Raw genomic sequence first — 16,185 nt, forward strand, 5'->3', positions numbered from 1 at the left:
CAAAACACAGCTCCTACCTTTGTACAGAGTACTAACCAACTGAGGATGGATCTCTTAACCTATCTTTCCAAACATAATACATTTGATGCTACTTTCTTTGATGCCTATCATAGACGATCTCTCTTAGGACCTTCTGTTCCTACCCTCCTCTATTACCAACAATTGGCTCACCGTTATGCTATATATTTTTCCCTTTGTCAAACAAATTCCACAGTAATTTTACCACTTCTTTTCCAACCTTCCAATTTCCCTCAAATTCCTATTTTCACTTACTGTTCCTTTATTGAGGATAGGGTATTTTCCCCTTCTCCACCCTGTCCTTCACCCCTCATTAATGTACCCTCCACATTTCCTATTTATCAATTAACACCTTTCCTTAGTGATTCCTTACAAATTTCTGCCACTCCTTCTTTAACCTTTTCTTCCTTTTATGATTTTTCCTATCCTTCCCTACATCCACTTTCCCTTATTCCATTACCCTCTCCTAACACTTCCATATCTCAACCACCTCAGTTGGTTAGTGACTGTGCCGGTTTTGATAATCAGATTTCCAGAAGAAGGGGATGGAGTTCGGATGATTGCCTTACGGGACCGCAGATTAATTGGCCAGTAATTCCAGGGGAATGGACAGTTTCCAGTCAAGCTTATCAAAACTATGTTCATTTTGCCCAACAATATTCACAGTCTGCAGATCCCTCAGTGAGATTAACTGCTCACTTTGCTTGGTACCTGGCGTATATGCATAGGCACTCTCATACTGATTCAAAGCCTATCCCAAAGTTGTGCATGAACGTCAATGTTAGCATTGATTCCCAACAGTTGGAGATACTGTATTTCCATGCCCTTTGTTTGCCTAGTAGATACCTAGTCCTGTTGGAAAGGATGTGTTGTCTCCAATTTTTTCAAAATCCTCCTAAAAACTTTGTAGATGAATCCTTATCTATGGATCGATTCAGACAACATCAATCTTTTAAGAGGGATCATCTTCATTGATGCCTTTCCAATGTATACTGCAAGCTTTTTAATGCCAAACTCTTCTTTTTGAAGAAGTCATTCAGATGGTTGTGTTGTGTATTCGTATTAGTGTTGTGAGTTCATGTATGTCAAACGAACGTGGTGGATTTTGTGTACGAGCTATATTTTGGAGATTTGTAGAGATGGGGTCGTGGTTGGAGAGTTGAAGCAGATGACGATGATGACGAAGAAGCAAACTCTTATATCCTTTACAAATTTGTTGTGATTTTTAGTTTGATAAGAGGTGTTAATGTAAAAAGAGTTTTCCTTTCTTTGTATTTTTTTATCAGAAACAGGTTATAAGTTGGGGTCGTGGTGGATGGATTCTTTGTGAGAAGATATTGAAGATCAAAGTGAAGCTTTGAAATGAACTTGTATTACCTTTTTCCTGGGTCGCGAGGACGCTTCCTTATTAAGTGTGGGGATATGTTGAGTGTTGAAATGACTTGTTTTTTGGCTGATTTTTGTTGTTTTTGAGAGCTGAATGGTTGATTTTATGGGATGATTGATTGATTTGGAAGTGGTTTGAGAGTGTTTTGGATGATATTGATTGTGTTTTGGAAGATCATGATGTTTGTTGATGTTTCTGTGATGTTCTGATAGGTTCTGAATGGTTCTGTATACCTTCTGTTTTGTTCTGTTTTGGTCTGTTTTTGTTATGATTGTCTTCTGTAAAGAGGGATGGAGTATTGATTGATGAAGAATGAGATATTGTGAAAGCTTAGTGAATGGTTTGTGAGAGTTTTGAATGATTTGAGAGTGAGTGATGTAGTTCTGTAACCTTCTGTAGGTCTTCTGTAGAGCTTCTGCTTCTGTTCTGTTTCTGTTCTGTTTCTGTACTGTAACTGTTCTGGTACTGTTCTGTAGACTGTTCTGTAAGTGTTCTGTGGAATGTATGTGTGATTTTTTGGGAAAGTTTTCTAGCCTTGGAAAGAGGTGAATACAAGTGCAAAAGAGTTGAAGGAAGTGGAAGAAGTAGCTGTTGAAGACTCAAGAGAAGACTAGAGTGAAGTGACAGTAGTGAGCTATGAAGAGACACTGTAGTGGCTCTGGTGACCTTTCATATCAGACATACCTCTTGGGAGGGGTATCCACGACCTAAGAGTGATTATTGAGAGTAATTTTTGAGAGATTGTAGTAAGGATATGATGTATTATTGATGGAGTGTGTGAGAGAGAGTCAGAGATAGCCAATTCTACAGAAACAGAGTGATTGTATATGAGAGATTGAGAGAGAAGACTATGAAGATATTGAAGATGAATACTATGTGATGTATTTCCATTCAAAGATGGTGTATTTATTTGTTTTCTTTGTGATATTGATGGACTTTGTGAAGATGTTGAAATGAAGAGCACCCTGCCACGGCACAAATAGAACCACGAACCGGCCAAGAGAGGCTGCAAATACATTGCTGGCCATGAAAACCTGCAAGAAAACTCTCCTTCTCACCAAGAACCATGCTCTCCAAACACACAAGTGAATGGCACACAATAAATTGGACAATTCTTCCATCCTCACCCTCTTCCTCTTCCTCACTCTCCATGAGAAATGAGCATGAAGCACAAGAGAGGGAAACAAGAACAAGAAGGCAAGAGTTGTGCCAAAATGAGAGAGAGGGAAATGAACCGTGAGAGGAGAAGATAAAGGAAGAGAGAGGGTGTAACCACCTCAACCTCCCACCTCCTCAAATCCCACGACTGCAACCACCTCCTTTTCCTTTCTTGAATTATAAAATTCAAATTTGCATACATTGGCTAAGGTCTAAAGACCCTTCAATTTTTAGCATGAGACAAAAGGTTTTGACCTTTCCTTTTCCTAGGAATATTTTATAGTGTGTCTCTTTTGGACTACACATTTTACATTGCTTCATATTTGATTTTTGACAAAGGAGTACAAAAGCAAAGTGTTAATTTGCAAAGGATGTTTCTATGTTGAGCACATTTTTGTGCCTATATTTGCACTGATTTCCCGGTCATCATTCCTCCCACGCTTAAGTGTGAAGCGTCCCCGCGAACAAATTTGAAGAAGAACCACAATCAACTCTTGGAAAAGTCTTTGTCTTCATCTTCGTCTTTGGTCTTCATTGTCTTTGAATTGTCATTGGATTTGGATAGGAAAATAATCACAAAAATACACACACAACTAGGTCGTTGAAGCCTAGGTTTAAACACATGCCAAATAAAACTACAAGAGAATACCCAAAAGATAGGGCTCTTCAACAATTTGAGCACAAGAACAAGGTCACACTCAAGTTAGAATTAAAGATAACCATACTATGAAGCTCATGAGGAAATTCCGAAAAAGATATTACATGTAAGCACACCCTTATGAAGGATTTTAAAATAGAGTTCTCCCACCCGATTCTAGATGGAAAGGAAAAAGAGAGGGAAGTTTTATTGTGAATATTAAAATACGAAAAAGAAAAAACTCAAAAGATAACTTGTAGGAAATCTTGTATGTTGTGAAGAAGGTTCTTGATAGAGTAAGAAGAGTATATGAATTTCCTTTAAATCCATTTCTATGAAAGGAGGGCACATAAATAGGATTTAAGGAGGGTGTGTTCTCTTTAAAAACGTTTGATTGCTAATGTTTTATAAATGTAAGGCATTGTGATTGATCTGCTACGTGGAGGATAAAAAAGATAAGATCAAGAAGTCTGCCACGTGGAACTAAGGGAGCTTGAAGGAGAATCAAATGGAGTTTATGCCGTCACTATCATGGCGTTGTCAAAGCAGATCCCGGCTGGCACGAAGGCTATGTCTTGAAGATGCATGACCACTCACTGCATCAACGGTGTGACTCGATGCTGCAGATTCGCTGAGACTATAGCTGCCGATGCCATGGAAGAGATGTGGAGTGGATTGGGGGATGAGGGGGAGGTAAGCCAAGGTTGAGAAGGACTATGATATTACAGTCGTGAGTATTACCAGAGGCGCAAGTATGGCGCAGGTTGTCTGGCGACCACTATGCAGATTCGCTACCGCGGGCAGGGCTGGAGACGAAAAGGCTGAAGGTGGGAGAGAGGAAAAGAAGGATAGAAGGTGGAGGAGGGAGAGTTGGGGTCGATGGGGGAATTGGAGGAGGTGGAGGTGTGTTGGTAGCAACATGAAGAAGAGAAGAAAAACTGAAGGTGGAGGAGACTACGAACATGGTGGACAGGGCAATAGGGCAGTCATGTGAACCAGCAATCAATAATTTTTCATCTTCTTCATCCCTCGTTCATTTTCTTGATCCTTGAAAGCCTGAAATGATTGAAACTTTTCCTTCTTTGTCTTGGAATGCAACCAAGAAAGATGGCTTTCCAAGTCCAAAAACCAGGCTGCAAACATTTCCCTTGCAAGCTCCATAACCACCTCTTTCCCGGCCAGTGCACCAAATGAAGAGCACCCTGCCACGGCACAAATAGAACCACGAACCGGCCAAGAGAGGCTGCAAATACATTGCTGGCCATGAAAACCTGCAAGAAAACTCTCCTTCTCACCAAGAACCATGCTCTCCAAACACACAAGTGAATGGCACACAATAAATTGGACAATTCTTCCATCCTCACCCTCTTCCTCTTCCTCACTCTCCATGAGAAATGAGCATGAAGCACAAGAGAGGGAAACAAGAACAAGAAGGCAAGAGTTGTGCCAAAATGAGAGAGAGGGAAATGAACCGTGAGAGGAGAAGATAAAGGAAGAGAGAGGGTGTAACCACCTTAACCTCCCACCTCCTCAAATCCCACGACTGCAACCACCTCCTTTTCCTTTCTTGAACTATAAAATTCAAATTTGCATACATTGGCTAAGGTCTAAAGACCCTTCAATTTTTAGCATGAGACAAAAGGTTTTGACCTTTCCTTTTCCTAGGAATATTTTATAGTGTGTCTCTTTTGGACTACACATTTTACATTGCTTCATATTTGATTTTTGACAAAGGAGTACAAAAGCAAAGTGTTAATTTGCAAAGGATGTTTCTATGTTGAGCACATTTTTGTGCCTATATTTGCACTGATTTCCCGGTCATCAATTTGACCACGTGTCCCAAACTTATGGAAAATTCCCATATTTCCAAATATGGTGTTCTAATTAGATTAGTGATCACCTACTTTTTAGGGTTGAAGCCAATACCCCTAACATTCCAAAATAGGATATTTAGCCATGTCATTACAAATTCAAGTGTTACGATCAAGATCATACAAGGGGGCACACAAATTGACAAAGGCTTGAGGTTTGCACGCCAATTCTTTAGTGAATCTCCATTCCTAGTGCTTGCATTAGAGGTGACTTCCTTGTTATTATGAGAATCAATGGCTAGAATTTGACTCACATTAACATTTTCTTTATTATTCTACATTGGTTCATTCTTTTGAAAAGCAACAACACCATCATGTGCTAGCTTTTTACTGACACTTTACCATATGCTTTGTTATTTGTACCTTGGTTTGCCCATATATAATTTTTTGGGGCTTCCTTAGTGACCATCGATTCCTTCCTATTATGCAAGCTTTTAGCTTGATTGGCCTTTGAGTTTGCCTCCTCCTTAGCATCCTTATATAGCAAATTCTCGATCCTTTGGGATACTTCCTTGCAAAATAGCCATTTTCCTTCCAAGCATAGCATGCATTGGGGAAATGAGAAATTTTGATCAAACACACAATCTTGATCCCAAGTGCATCAGAGAGCTCAAGCACCTCTATGGGGCTCCATTTTTCTATCTTGGAGGATGCAAGCCTTCCTATCACCATGTGGATTGATTGCAAGCCTTCCTATCAGCATGTGGATTGACTGCAAGGGGGGGACACAAAGAGAACTTTGTTGAGGAACAATCAAGCTAACTTCACTTTCCAGCAAAGTATGTAGATCAAGGAACATAACCCAAATGGGGCATTTTGTGAGTAGCATGCCTTTTAGGGAATAACTGTCCAACCAAAGTAAGCAGTTCAAAAAATCACCTTTTAAGCCCACTGAGCACAATAGAAGCCATTCTCTTTTGTTTGAAAAAACCAAGAGGATTTGATAAAAGCCTCTCCTAGTAAACCAATATTCCACAATAGTGCAACACACCTAGAATGCTCCCAAAAACCATCTTGGAAATTCATCCTTTGGTGGGATCTTTACCCATGAAATATATGAGGGAAGGAATGGTTATACCAAATATATAACCCTTCAAATGAATGGTAAAGACTCTCTTTCTCTTACAAATATATAACCCTTTAAATGAATGGTAAAGAGTTAGAAAATAATTATGTGAGAAGAAGTTGTGACCTAAGGCCTTCTAATGTTCAAATGAGTAGCTAGCAACCCTTCTTACTTTAGGTCTATATATTTTCATTAATGCAAAAAAGGAGAGATATGTACTAGTACTTATAGCACCATTAAGCAAGCTCCTAAAAGTAAAGGAGTCAAGCAAATAATAAAATTTTGAGGCCTATATTGAAAGGCGTGTTCTCAGAAGTCCAAAGCATAGCTTAGTTGTGTTCTCATGAGTAGAAAACACAACTTGCTTAGGTAAATCTTTTATAATAGTAGGCAGGTCACATGTAGAGAATGGAGTTGACTTTAACTTGTGTCAACGTCAAGACATAAAGTGCTCACTCATTTATAAGTATGTTATTTAGGCTACTAAGCTGGCTATAAATATTATATTTATTTCAATACATGTGGCATTGTTGTCAAAAACATAAGATTAAAAGCAATTAGCATGGAACTTCAAACCTCTTTCTCTCTCTTCCCCCCTCAAGAAAAATGCAAGTCTAATGTAAAATGAATTACTAGATTTTCCCACTTTTCTTTAAAAAAGAGTTTTATAGTGAATATATATTTTTTATTGCACCTTGGGGATGTGGTGCGCAAGGATTGAACTCACACACCCCCATAACTCAACCCACACCCAAACCACTATGCCACAACCCCATTGGCTTAAAAAAGGGTTTTAACCTTGTACTTTACAAAATTGTTAGTGATGAAGATGGTAAATACATCTATTAAAAAAGGGTTTTAACCTTGTACTTTACAAAATTGTTAGTGATGAAGATGGTAAATACATCTATTATGGTTGACATTGCTCTCTCTCTTTCCCTCTGTACATATATGTGTGTGTGTGACCACTGCTCACAAAAAACTTTTTCCCCATCCAATGAAAAAAAGATTAGGCAACCCTAGTCATTTTTAGGAGGGAAATAGTCAATTTCTAACTAAAATGCTTAAAAAATAACCGGTTTTCGTCGAAACAAGCTTCAATTTCAATCAGTTTTTTGGGAATCTCACCTAGAAAAAATACATTAAAGGACGGTTTTGTGTGAGCATTGTGTGTGACGTATGTGGTGAGACGCTGAGACTCTCAGTGCCAGTAAAGTACGATTATCGAAACCATTGGTGAACGTAGCCACGCTGACAGCTTGCTCTCGCCCCTTTCCAGAAAAAAATCAACCTGCTTTCGAGATCATGTAATGTACTCACTTAACAAATTTATCATCAAAATCACGCTTCTTCATCATCATCGTCTTCTTCTTCTTCTTCTTCTTCTTCTTCTTTCGGAGATACATCTACTGAGAATTAATGTCCACCCTCGCTCAGCATAATCTTGAGCATTGGATGAACAACAGATTCATTTATTCACGAATCACTACGCACGGTGTTAATTATTAGCTGATGCCGTGAGTGAGTATTATCTCATGGGTGGTCATGATCACGCCCTTCTCGGGATTTCCCTCAATGGGCAACCCAGGTGGATGCAGCTGCTTATCTGTGGAGGTGGCTTCTTCTTTGGGTACTTGATTAATGGAGTATGCGAGGTATCATCATCTAATTACTACACCATATCACACACAATATGTTGCATATGTACTACATACTCATATTCCTGCACGTATCAGTACATGCAAAATTGGACTACTTATTCATGCTGCGTACTCTAATACTTCTAACATTGGATAGCATATTTCTGAATGCATCGCATGTCCCATCAGTCTTCGTATTTAAGCCAGTGACTGTAAGCGAATTTTAGGGACAATTGGGCAGCATTGTTGACGCATTCCCTTGAAAGTTACATATGCTATTCCACAGCAGATACACTGTTAAGCACTCACATGTAAATACACAGCGTTTCATGCACTACAGCATTACATCCATCGAATGTTGTAAGCCAGTACGTGTAATCGGGCACATTTCAATGCACTTTACTAAATGTATGGCCACGCATCGTTCTTGCCAATCCAGTGACTATAAACAAATTTACGAATTGCTCAGTAAGTGAACCACTGCTTTCGAACTGTGTATGCAGGAGTATGTGTATAACAGACTGGGTTTCAGGTCAGAAATCAGTACTGCACCCGCAATTGTTTTGTTTTCTTGGCTTAATGCAGTGCTCCTCTCTTCATCGATCTTTGAGAGCTTTCATACTTGTTGCAGCTATGGCTGGTATTTCACATTCGTTCAGAGCTTTGTCTATTTGGCCCTCATCAGCTGGCAAGGCTTCAGGCCCAAGCATATGGTCAATCCATGGAACATGTATGTGAAGCTGGCGGGCGTGTTGATGGGGTCTAATGGCCTCACAAAGGGATCTCTGATGTTCCTCAACTATCCTGCTCAAATCATGTTCAAATCAACAAAGGCAAGTGTAATATCTTGTGCGATACCATCGTGATCTATTTCTACTGACCCTGAGGCTTGCCTCTACACAAGAAGTTTTTTAGCATTCTCCTGACAGTGGGAGAAAGGGCTCTTTTACCTGGTTTTCCCTATAGAAGCTTCTGCTCGGACACATACCTAGCTGCTAGCTGTGGTGCAATTCACAATGTAGAATTATAATGGGAATTTGTCTAAAACTTCTTGTGATAGGTCTAGAACATGTATTCATCATCTCTGGTATTTTTTAACTTGAGAGCACTTTCTTCTCTGCGTGAGAAGCACACAATCAAATCATCGAAGCTATAGATTCTAATATAGATACTAAGCTAGTTTGAGGCATGCACCACACACATTTATATGAGAACCTCACATGAAATCGGAAAGGCTTTACAGTTTTGTATGCATGTCACGTGTATATGCTCAACATGTAAACATCCAAACAGGTTCTGCCAGTAATGATTATGGGGGCATTCATTCCCGGGCTAAGACGAAAGTATAAGCTGTATGAATACATCTCAGCAACCCTGCTTGTGATGGGATTGATTGTCTTCACACTTGCTGACGCTCAAGCATCACCTAATTTTAGCGTTATCGGGGTTGCCATGGTGTCAGGAGCACTTGTTCTGGATGCTTTCCTGGGAAACCTGCAAGAATCCATCTTCACTATGAATCCTGGTACTTCACAGGTATTGTTTGGGCCTGATTAAATATGAGCTTAAGTAAACCTGTATCATCCACCAATTTGCATATGAAGGCTTAATCATCAAGTTCCATACCTTACTATCATTCTCCCCTTAAAGTTTTGGGTTGATCTTCAACTGCTGTAATGTATATTTGATCGATGTGATTCTGGTTTTGCAAAGCGTTTTAGTCAGAAGCCTTTATGGTTGTTTCAGATGGAGATGCTTTTTTGTTCCACAGCTGTTGGAATTCCTTTCCTTATTCCACCCATGGTTCTGACTGGGGAGGTATTCATAGCCTGGACTGCATGCTCTAAGGTGACCTTTCATGTAACATTGATAATCTTCAATTTATTGCACCATCATACATACTGTACTATTCAAGCAATAAACTTATATGTCGCTTCAGTTGTAGGCTTATAAATAGGCATGCAGAACTAAGTCTCCTTCCACAGCAGTTATAAGCATCAATTATGGCAACATTACAGTCAGACTAGTATGAAGGCATATTAATCAATTTAAACCTGAATGTTCTTATATTGTTCCTTCTGTACTACAGAATCTGTACATATACCTTGTGCTTGTCTTCGAAGCCATGGCTACCTTCATAGGCCAACTGTCAGTCCTCTCTCTTATAGCAATCTTTGGAGCTGCAACAACAGCAATGGTAATAAATTGCCCAGTATACTTATGTGTGTGCTAGTTTGCCTTCTATGAGTTCATAGATTCTTTCAAAGGATCCAGTTCAGCTAATGGAAGGCTAAGCTTAACACTGTAGCTTCAAAGTTCACATCAAAATCTCAAAAGTAGGGTTTTGGTATGGCAGACAATTTTGCAGTTTACATGTAGGCAAATAAACAGCAAAAAGAGAAGGTTCAGTGTGCCTTTGTACTAAGCTACTGTTATGAAGAAAAGATTGCTTGCTTTCCAGATTAATAATTGAATGCTTCAGACTGGGAATGGCCATGTGACTGTTGGGGGAGGAAACAGATCATTGATTTGACATCAAATGGGGCTGAATCACATTTTGGAGATATTGGCATGCAGGTAACAACAGCAAGGAAGGCATTCACACTAATGCTGTCATATGTGCTGTTCACAAAGCCATTCTCAGAGCAGCATCTCACTGGTGTCCTGCTGATAGCCATGGGCATCATTCTCAAAATGATGCCAGACCCATTTTCCCTGCAAGAACTCCACTCCTCCCCAAAGCAGGAGGCAGGATTCACATCCACTGATTTATCCAAAAGCAACAGTGCTGTGTAAGCAAGCCTGCGAACTCCAGCCCACCTTGTACCATTGTGTACATACTGATGTTCTTCATGAGAGGTTATTGATCAACCATCAGTCTGATGTACATTTCTACAGCATGGCATGCATATTGTATAAGTCATTGGTGTATTTGCTGCAGAGCTCTCTCTCTCTCTCTCTCTCTCTCTCGCCCCCTTCCGCTTTCCCTTGAGCATGACAGTGGTGATCCATTGCACTCCCTTATATTTCTACTCAATCCCAAGCCTTGCCTTTTCCCCACCAATATTGCCTCTGCCTCCAAAACCTTCTTGCAAAAACCCTTGCAGATGATCCTTCTGCCATTGCACAGGCTTTTTGCTGGATTTAAGTTTCAAAACAAAATTGCACATGCATTTACTTTCAATACCAGAAAATTTAGAGGAAAGACATCTCTCAAATCAAGAAAATTCAAGTATTCAATTTACTCAACAATTTTGAATGTACTAAAATACTACTTCACATCTTCCAATATCAAATGCAAGTCATCACTTCAAGGCTAAAGCCTTGTCACTACTCCTTGTCCAACTTGGCCGTAGGGTAACTAAAGTAAAGGTATCACAATCACACTCTTCTAAACGTAACCTAGAACCCACAACGGATTGAGAGAGAGAGAGAGAGAGAGAGAGAGAGAGAGAGAGTGTGTGTGTGTGGGTGTATGTGTGCGTGTGCACGTGCACGTGCCCGCATGTGCACATGCACAAAACTTAACAATGAATGCATATCATATCATTTTAAATCTAGCTAGTTCATGGCTTTTTGGAGATACTACATCAACTCCAAAAGTTATGACACAAAAGTTAAGTGTCATCAAGTAAACCATCCATGCATTATTATACTTAACTACACAAACTTATGAAAGTAGAATTTTGCCAGCCGTGTCCTAGCTCTAACAACATCATTATAGAGCCAAAAGCTAGGGTAAATGTCCCAGGTAATTACTGTGGCCTAATAAAAGGCAATTTGTAAATGTTTATCAACCCAAAAAAGGCCATTTCCAAAAAGGTGGTGCTTATCTCTCTTCAACTCTCACAATTGACTCAATAGCTACCTTTAACACTCGACCTTCACTCTCAAGAGTAGAGTGACTGGAGCTATTCTCATGGGGTTTTTTCTTTTTTTTTTGGGGGGTGGGGGGTCTAGTTTTCTAGAAAAAACCCCTTCCCGTTGAGAAACCCCTCACAAGGGTTTTTGCAAAGAAACCCTTTCCCTTTTTTGGGAGAAGGCTTCAAGGCCCACATCCACCATACGAAATTTGGGGAAAAGTAATGTATTTTAATATTTTCTTTGGAGTGAGGGGGTTTTCAAAAACTCCCTATGTGTCCTCAATTTACTTTTGTAAATGGGAAACTCTCTACAAAACTATTTCTTATTGGAAACCCATGTGTGAATAGTTACCCCTTCTTTCCACGAAATCCTTGCATCCAAAACAAACATTTGGAAAGAGTCAAAATAAGCATGAATGCTTCTCTATCAATAACTATTCACAATCATTAAGGCATGTATCAAATCATTCTTTTCATTACTACTTGACGTATCTCTCAACTACTTCATATTGCCTCTTTCTTAGACAAAAAGATATCTATAGTTATTCTTCCTCATGATGTAGCTCACTTTGTAAGTCCAAATTCTCCAATGGCCAAGATTCATTTATACACCTCTATAAAGCACTTCCATGCTTGCATATTGTTACATTTGCAAGCCTATGATTACTCTTATCGTTGCTCCCTCTCATTCATCATGGCTTCTATTAGACCCTCCGAGTGTGGATGTTGCTTACATCCACTGCTAGAAAAATATCATTTTGCTCATATATACTATTGGTAAACATGGCTAGAGGGTTGCCCATGTTAAATAAACCCTTTTTTCACCCATAAGGCACAACTTTAACTCCAATCAACTACTACAATCAACCACAATGAGATTGCCAATCACAAGCCCTTCTAGTCCTACGATCTCCTTCTTGTCCCCTTAAATAATTGATCTCCACTCATCCAAACCAAAAAGCAATGTCACTCCAATCTTCCACCTCAACCGGCCCAACATCTTCAAAAGAGGAAATGTTTCAATGTGTAAGTATGAGTAGCTATCTAAGGAGGTCCTTTGAGAGGTAAATTCTCATTGTGCATACTTTCAAGCAACCAATATTTTCTTGAAACATATGTCTTGATTGTAAATTTGAGAAATCAATTTCATTATGCATACTTTCAAGCAAAAAGTATATTCTTGCGCAAATATATGTCTTCAATGTAAATGTTGTTTTCATTATAATAAGCTTTAACAACTTTTCTAGTCTAAGATAAGTAATAGCTACCTCATATGTGTGGAGTGTTTTTGCACACTATAGCCACTCCATTAGTGTTAAGACCATTGACTCCCCTATGTGTGGAGAGTTTTTTGAAGCGAATACATAATTTTAATATGCTTTGGGGGACATAGTGTGCAAGGTTTGAATTCACACATCTATTTCACTCAGCCCACACCCAAACCATTACATCATGACCCCATTTTGGAAGGTGTGGGTGTTTTTTTGAACATTAGAGTCTTTGTGAACACTAAATATGCCATCAATGTTGAAAAACACTAACTTTTCTATGTATGGATTACTTTTTCCTCATTTTTTGAGCACTAACTACTCTACGAGTATTAGCACAAAGTGACTTTTTGCATTCCCATATTGCAATGTATATGAACTAGAACTTCTAAGAGAGTTGCATAGATATAAATTTCTATTAACTCAAACATACGCATTACCAAAGTCCCCAACAAAAGGAACTTCACTCAAGCAATCAAATAAAACCCAAACACCATAACCTCTCTAGATGGTCATCTCTACTACCCCAAGTTCCAATAATAGTTGTTGAAAAATTGCCCACTCAAGAAAGTGGCAAGGAAGTGGAAAGAGGTAGATATGATAACTACTATTAATGGAACATCACAAAGAGGGGTTGTATGACAATGGGAAATGACTACATCTACTTTGTCTCCATACTTGGGAAGCAAAGTTACCAACAACTAGAAAGGTCCACCCCCACTCTTGTCAAGTTTGGAAAAGCATGATGTGGTAAAATGGTGTTTCATGAAGCAACAACGTGGTCATGGAATAAAGTAGCTAAGATTTTCCAAGCACAACTCAATCCATTCTTAGATGGTATGCCAAGTGATAGTTGGCTTGATGACTTTAGGGATCAATATCTGTAGCTAGCACTATGAGTTAGAAAGTGCAAGACATGATGTTGTCAAAACTCTATATGATAAATTGGATACAATGTATAACAATGTATAACAAGCATAAGTATCCTCCTAGCCATATTTTGAATATCAATGAACAAGTTGTCAATAAGGATCCCAAGAAGGAGACATGAAGGTGTGAAGCAGAAAAGTAATGAGATCACTGATTTGGGATAACTACTAGCTTACAAGATTGGCTCACCATCTTGAGTTGTGTGAATGTTGAAGGAAACTCTCTACTAGGCTACTATACCTTCAAAGAAAAGAGAGCCATGCAGAACTAGTTGAGTTAATGTGAGCAGAACAATGCATGGATGATAATGGAGTATTTCACAACTTGAGTTTAATATTTCAAGAGAACTATGCCTAATGGAGTGTCTATGGAGAATCAATATTTGCTAATATCAAATTTCCATGGTAGTCTACAACCCTTGAGCCAATTACTAAGGTTAAATCATAGGTGATGGACATTTCCACACTTCCCTCATATACTTCTCATAGCCTACAACCATCAGATGTAGCAATATTCGAAACCTTGCAAGGCGCACTTCACATTAGGGACAAAGCTTCACTCTCCATTTTTCTCCTCTCATTTTTTCTTTTTAATATTATGGCTTTCTCTAACCCCTGTCTTGCAATTAATGATTCTAGTATAGTAGTTTGATCACTTTTTATTTGTTGTAACTCCTCCTTTGCTTTGGTTAACTCCTCCACTTTTTGTTCAAGGTGCTCCTAGTTCTTAGTGACTTCTTCCCACCATTACTCTACAAATGTGAGCAACATGTCCTTCACCTACATCATTTTCTCTTCATCGCATTGTAGCTGTGGTCGATTTGAAATATCTATTATTTTAGTTTGCATTCTAATTGGGCTATGATGGTTGTGACTTTCTTATGGTGCACCTTCCATCTTTCCCTATTCTCCTTTTCTTGCTCATACTAGCACAATACTTCCTTATACTTTTTATTTCTATGCCTTTCCTTGCCAAGGTTACCATTATCTTCAAGGTGTAGATGTCTCTTATATACTACCTATGAAGGTTGACATAGGCTTGCTTTTCTTTCTCCAACACAAGCACTACTTTCTTTCTTTCATCCTCCTTATGGTCTATTTGTTCTTCCAAGGTCTCATTAGGGCCAAAAACATTTCAAAAATGACACTTGTAGGAAAATGATTAAATTGGTAATTAGAAGAGGTTTTAAAGCAATAAACCCTTCAAATTTCGGTGTTTAACTGCAATTAAAGAGGTCATTGAAGAGCTTGGCCATTAAAATGTCTCATTCTTTAATCCATGTTAAGGGTCACCTTTTCAATTATTTTTCTCTTGCTACTTGCAAAATTTTGTATAGCTAAGAATTTCACACCAAAACACATTCATTTGTTCTTTGAGGCTTATTTCTTGTGTCATTCCCTATTCTACACTTACTTTTCTTCTCTTTCATATTATCACTTGGTTGAGTTTATTCTACTATAATGTTTAACAATATCTCTTCAAGTAACACAAGCTCAAGTGTATGCAAACATAAACTTGCAATTCAAATAGATTCAATTTATTCATCTTGGAGAAGTATACATCATCAAGCATTATTTCAATAGGGATGAAGCAAACAAGTTATGAAGGAAAGAAAAGAAGCATATATATCTGTGGGTGGATGGAAATATCTATCCCAAAGATCCTTCAACAAGTAAGCATCTTCCTTTTCTCAATATTCCATGACTTCGTAAGATATATTGGAGATGGTTGTGATAGAATGCTTGGGTATTGCATGTGATTATGTTCAACATCTTTTGTATGCAAAAGACAAATGTTTGAAATACTAGAAGCATTAATAACCACACAAACATCTATTTCTAGGATAATGAACAAGGTTGACATTCTAGAAAACACTAACAAGTCCTTTCAAGAAAAATGATTACAGTTAAAGGAAGCCATTAATTACAAGAAGGTTTGTCTCTAGTATTTTATGCATTGATATCAGAGAGAATGAGGAGAGACGTAGGCTTTCAAAAGAAGCTATGAATAAAAAAGATATTATTTAAAGGATTCTTTGATCACCAAAAGATGTAAATTTAGCATGTCAAACTCTGAAAAAGTTAGTGAAAGACTTGAAAGGAACTATGAAACAAAACAAAGTAGTCAAGACATGTGACACTATGGGTATAAGTCATAGAGGTTATTATGCTCTCTCTAAATTGTGGTTCAAAAACCTTAGATGTCATAGAATAAGTGCATTTGGTTTGCCTCAACCCCTTGTAGTTTCAATTGTTAGGACAACCATGAATAGTAAAGTTTCAAATGTATTTGGGAAGTATATTCATATTGAAGAGTTTATACCCAATGCAAAACAAAACACAAAATC

The 16,185-nt window shown here is 38.4% G+C and overlaps 1 protein-coding gene and 1 long non-coding RNA gene across 4 annotated transcripts; one reads left to right on the forward strand and one right to left on the reverse strand.

The window, feature by feature from the left end:
• The first annotated feature begins 7,379 nt into the window (after positions 1-7,379).
• Positions 7,380-11,061, forward strand: LOC148026061 (UDP-galactose/UDP-glucose transporter 4-like). Of its 3 annotated transcripts, none has more exons than XM_087693291.1 (7): positions 7,380-7,792; positions 8,281-8,309; positions 8,409-8,610; positions 9,071-9,313; positions 9,524-9,625; positions 9,867-9,974; positions 10,355-11,055. In XM_087693291.1, the coding sequence occupies exons 1-7, from the start codon at positions 7,673-7,675 to the stop codon at positions 10,571-10,573; spliced, it is 1,023 nt and encodes a 340-aa protein (XP_087549417.1). In that variant the 5' UTR covers positions 7,380-7,672; the 3' UTR covers positions 10,574-11,055. The 3 variants fall into 3 exon arrangements, with proteins under 3 accessions (XP_087549417.1, XP_087549419.1, XP_087549418.1); XM_087693293.1 differs by having other exon boundaries at positions 7,664-7,792; positions 8,118-8,309; positions 10,355-11,061; XM_087693292.1 differs by having other exon boundaries at positions 7,669-7,792; positions 8,217-8,309; positions 10,355-11,060.
• LOC148026062 (uncharacterized) lies at positions 9,139-10,236 on the reverse strand. Its single transcript, XR_015693178.1, has 3 exons — positions 9,882-10,236; positions 9,404-9,630; positions 9,139-9,271 (listed from the first exon to the last, which is right to left on the reverse strand). It is a non-coding gene; the product is annotated as an uncharacterized LOC148026062 (long non-coding RNA).
• Positions 11,062-16,185: the final 5,124 nt, after the last annotated feature.

The sequence above is a fragment of the Lygodium microphyllum genome, chromosome 14, assembly GCF_053477565.2.
Source record: "Lygodium microphyllum isolate KBCC chromosome 14, Lygodium_microphyllum_v1.1.10, whole genome shotgun sequence".
Lineage (NCBI taxonomy): Eukaryota > Viridiplantae > Streptophyta > Polypodiopsida > Schizaeales > Lygodiaceae > Lygodium > Lygodium microphyllum.

Coding starts and splice junctions, on each gene's coding strand:
- LOC148026061 (XM_087693291.1), top strand. CDS start 7,673: ATGGGTGGTCATGATCACGCCCTTCTCGGGATTTCCCTCAATGGGCAA. Junction 7,793..8,280: donor TGATTAATGGAGTATGCGAG/GTATCATCATCT, acceptor CTGTGTATGCAG/GAGTATGTGTATAACAGACT. Junction 9,975..10,354: donor GAGCTGCAACAACAGCAATG/GTAATAAATTGC, acceptor ATTGGCATGCAG/GTAACAACAGCAAGGAAGGC.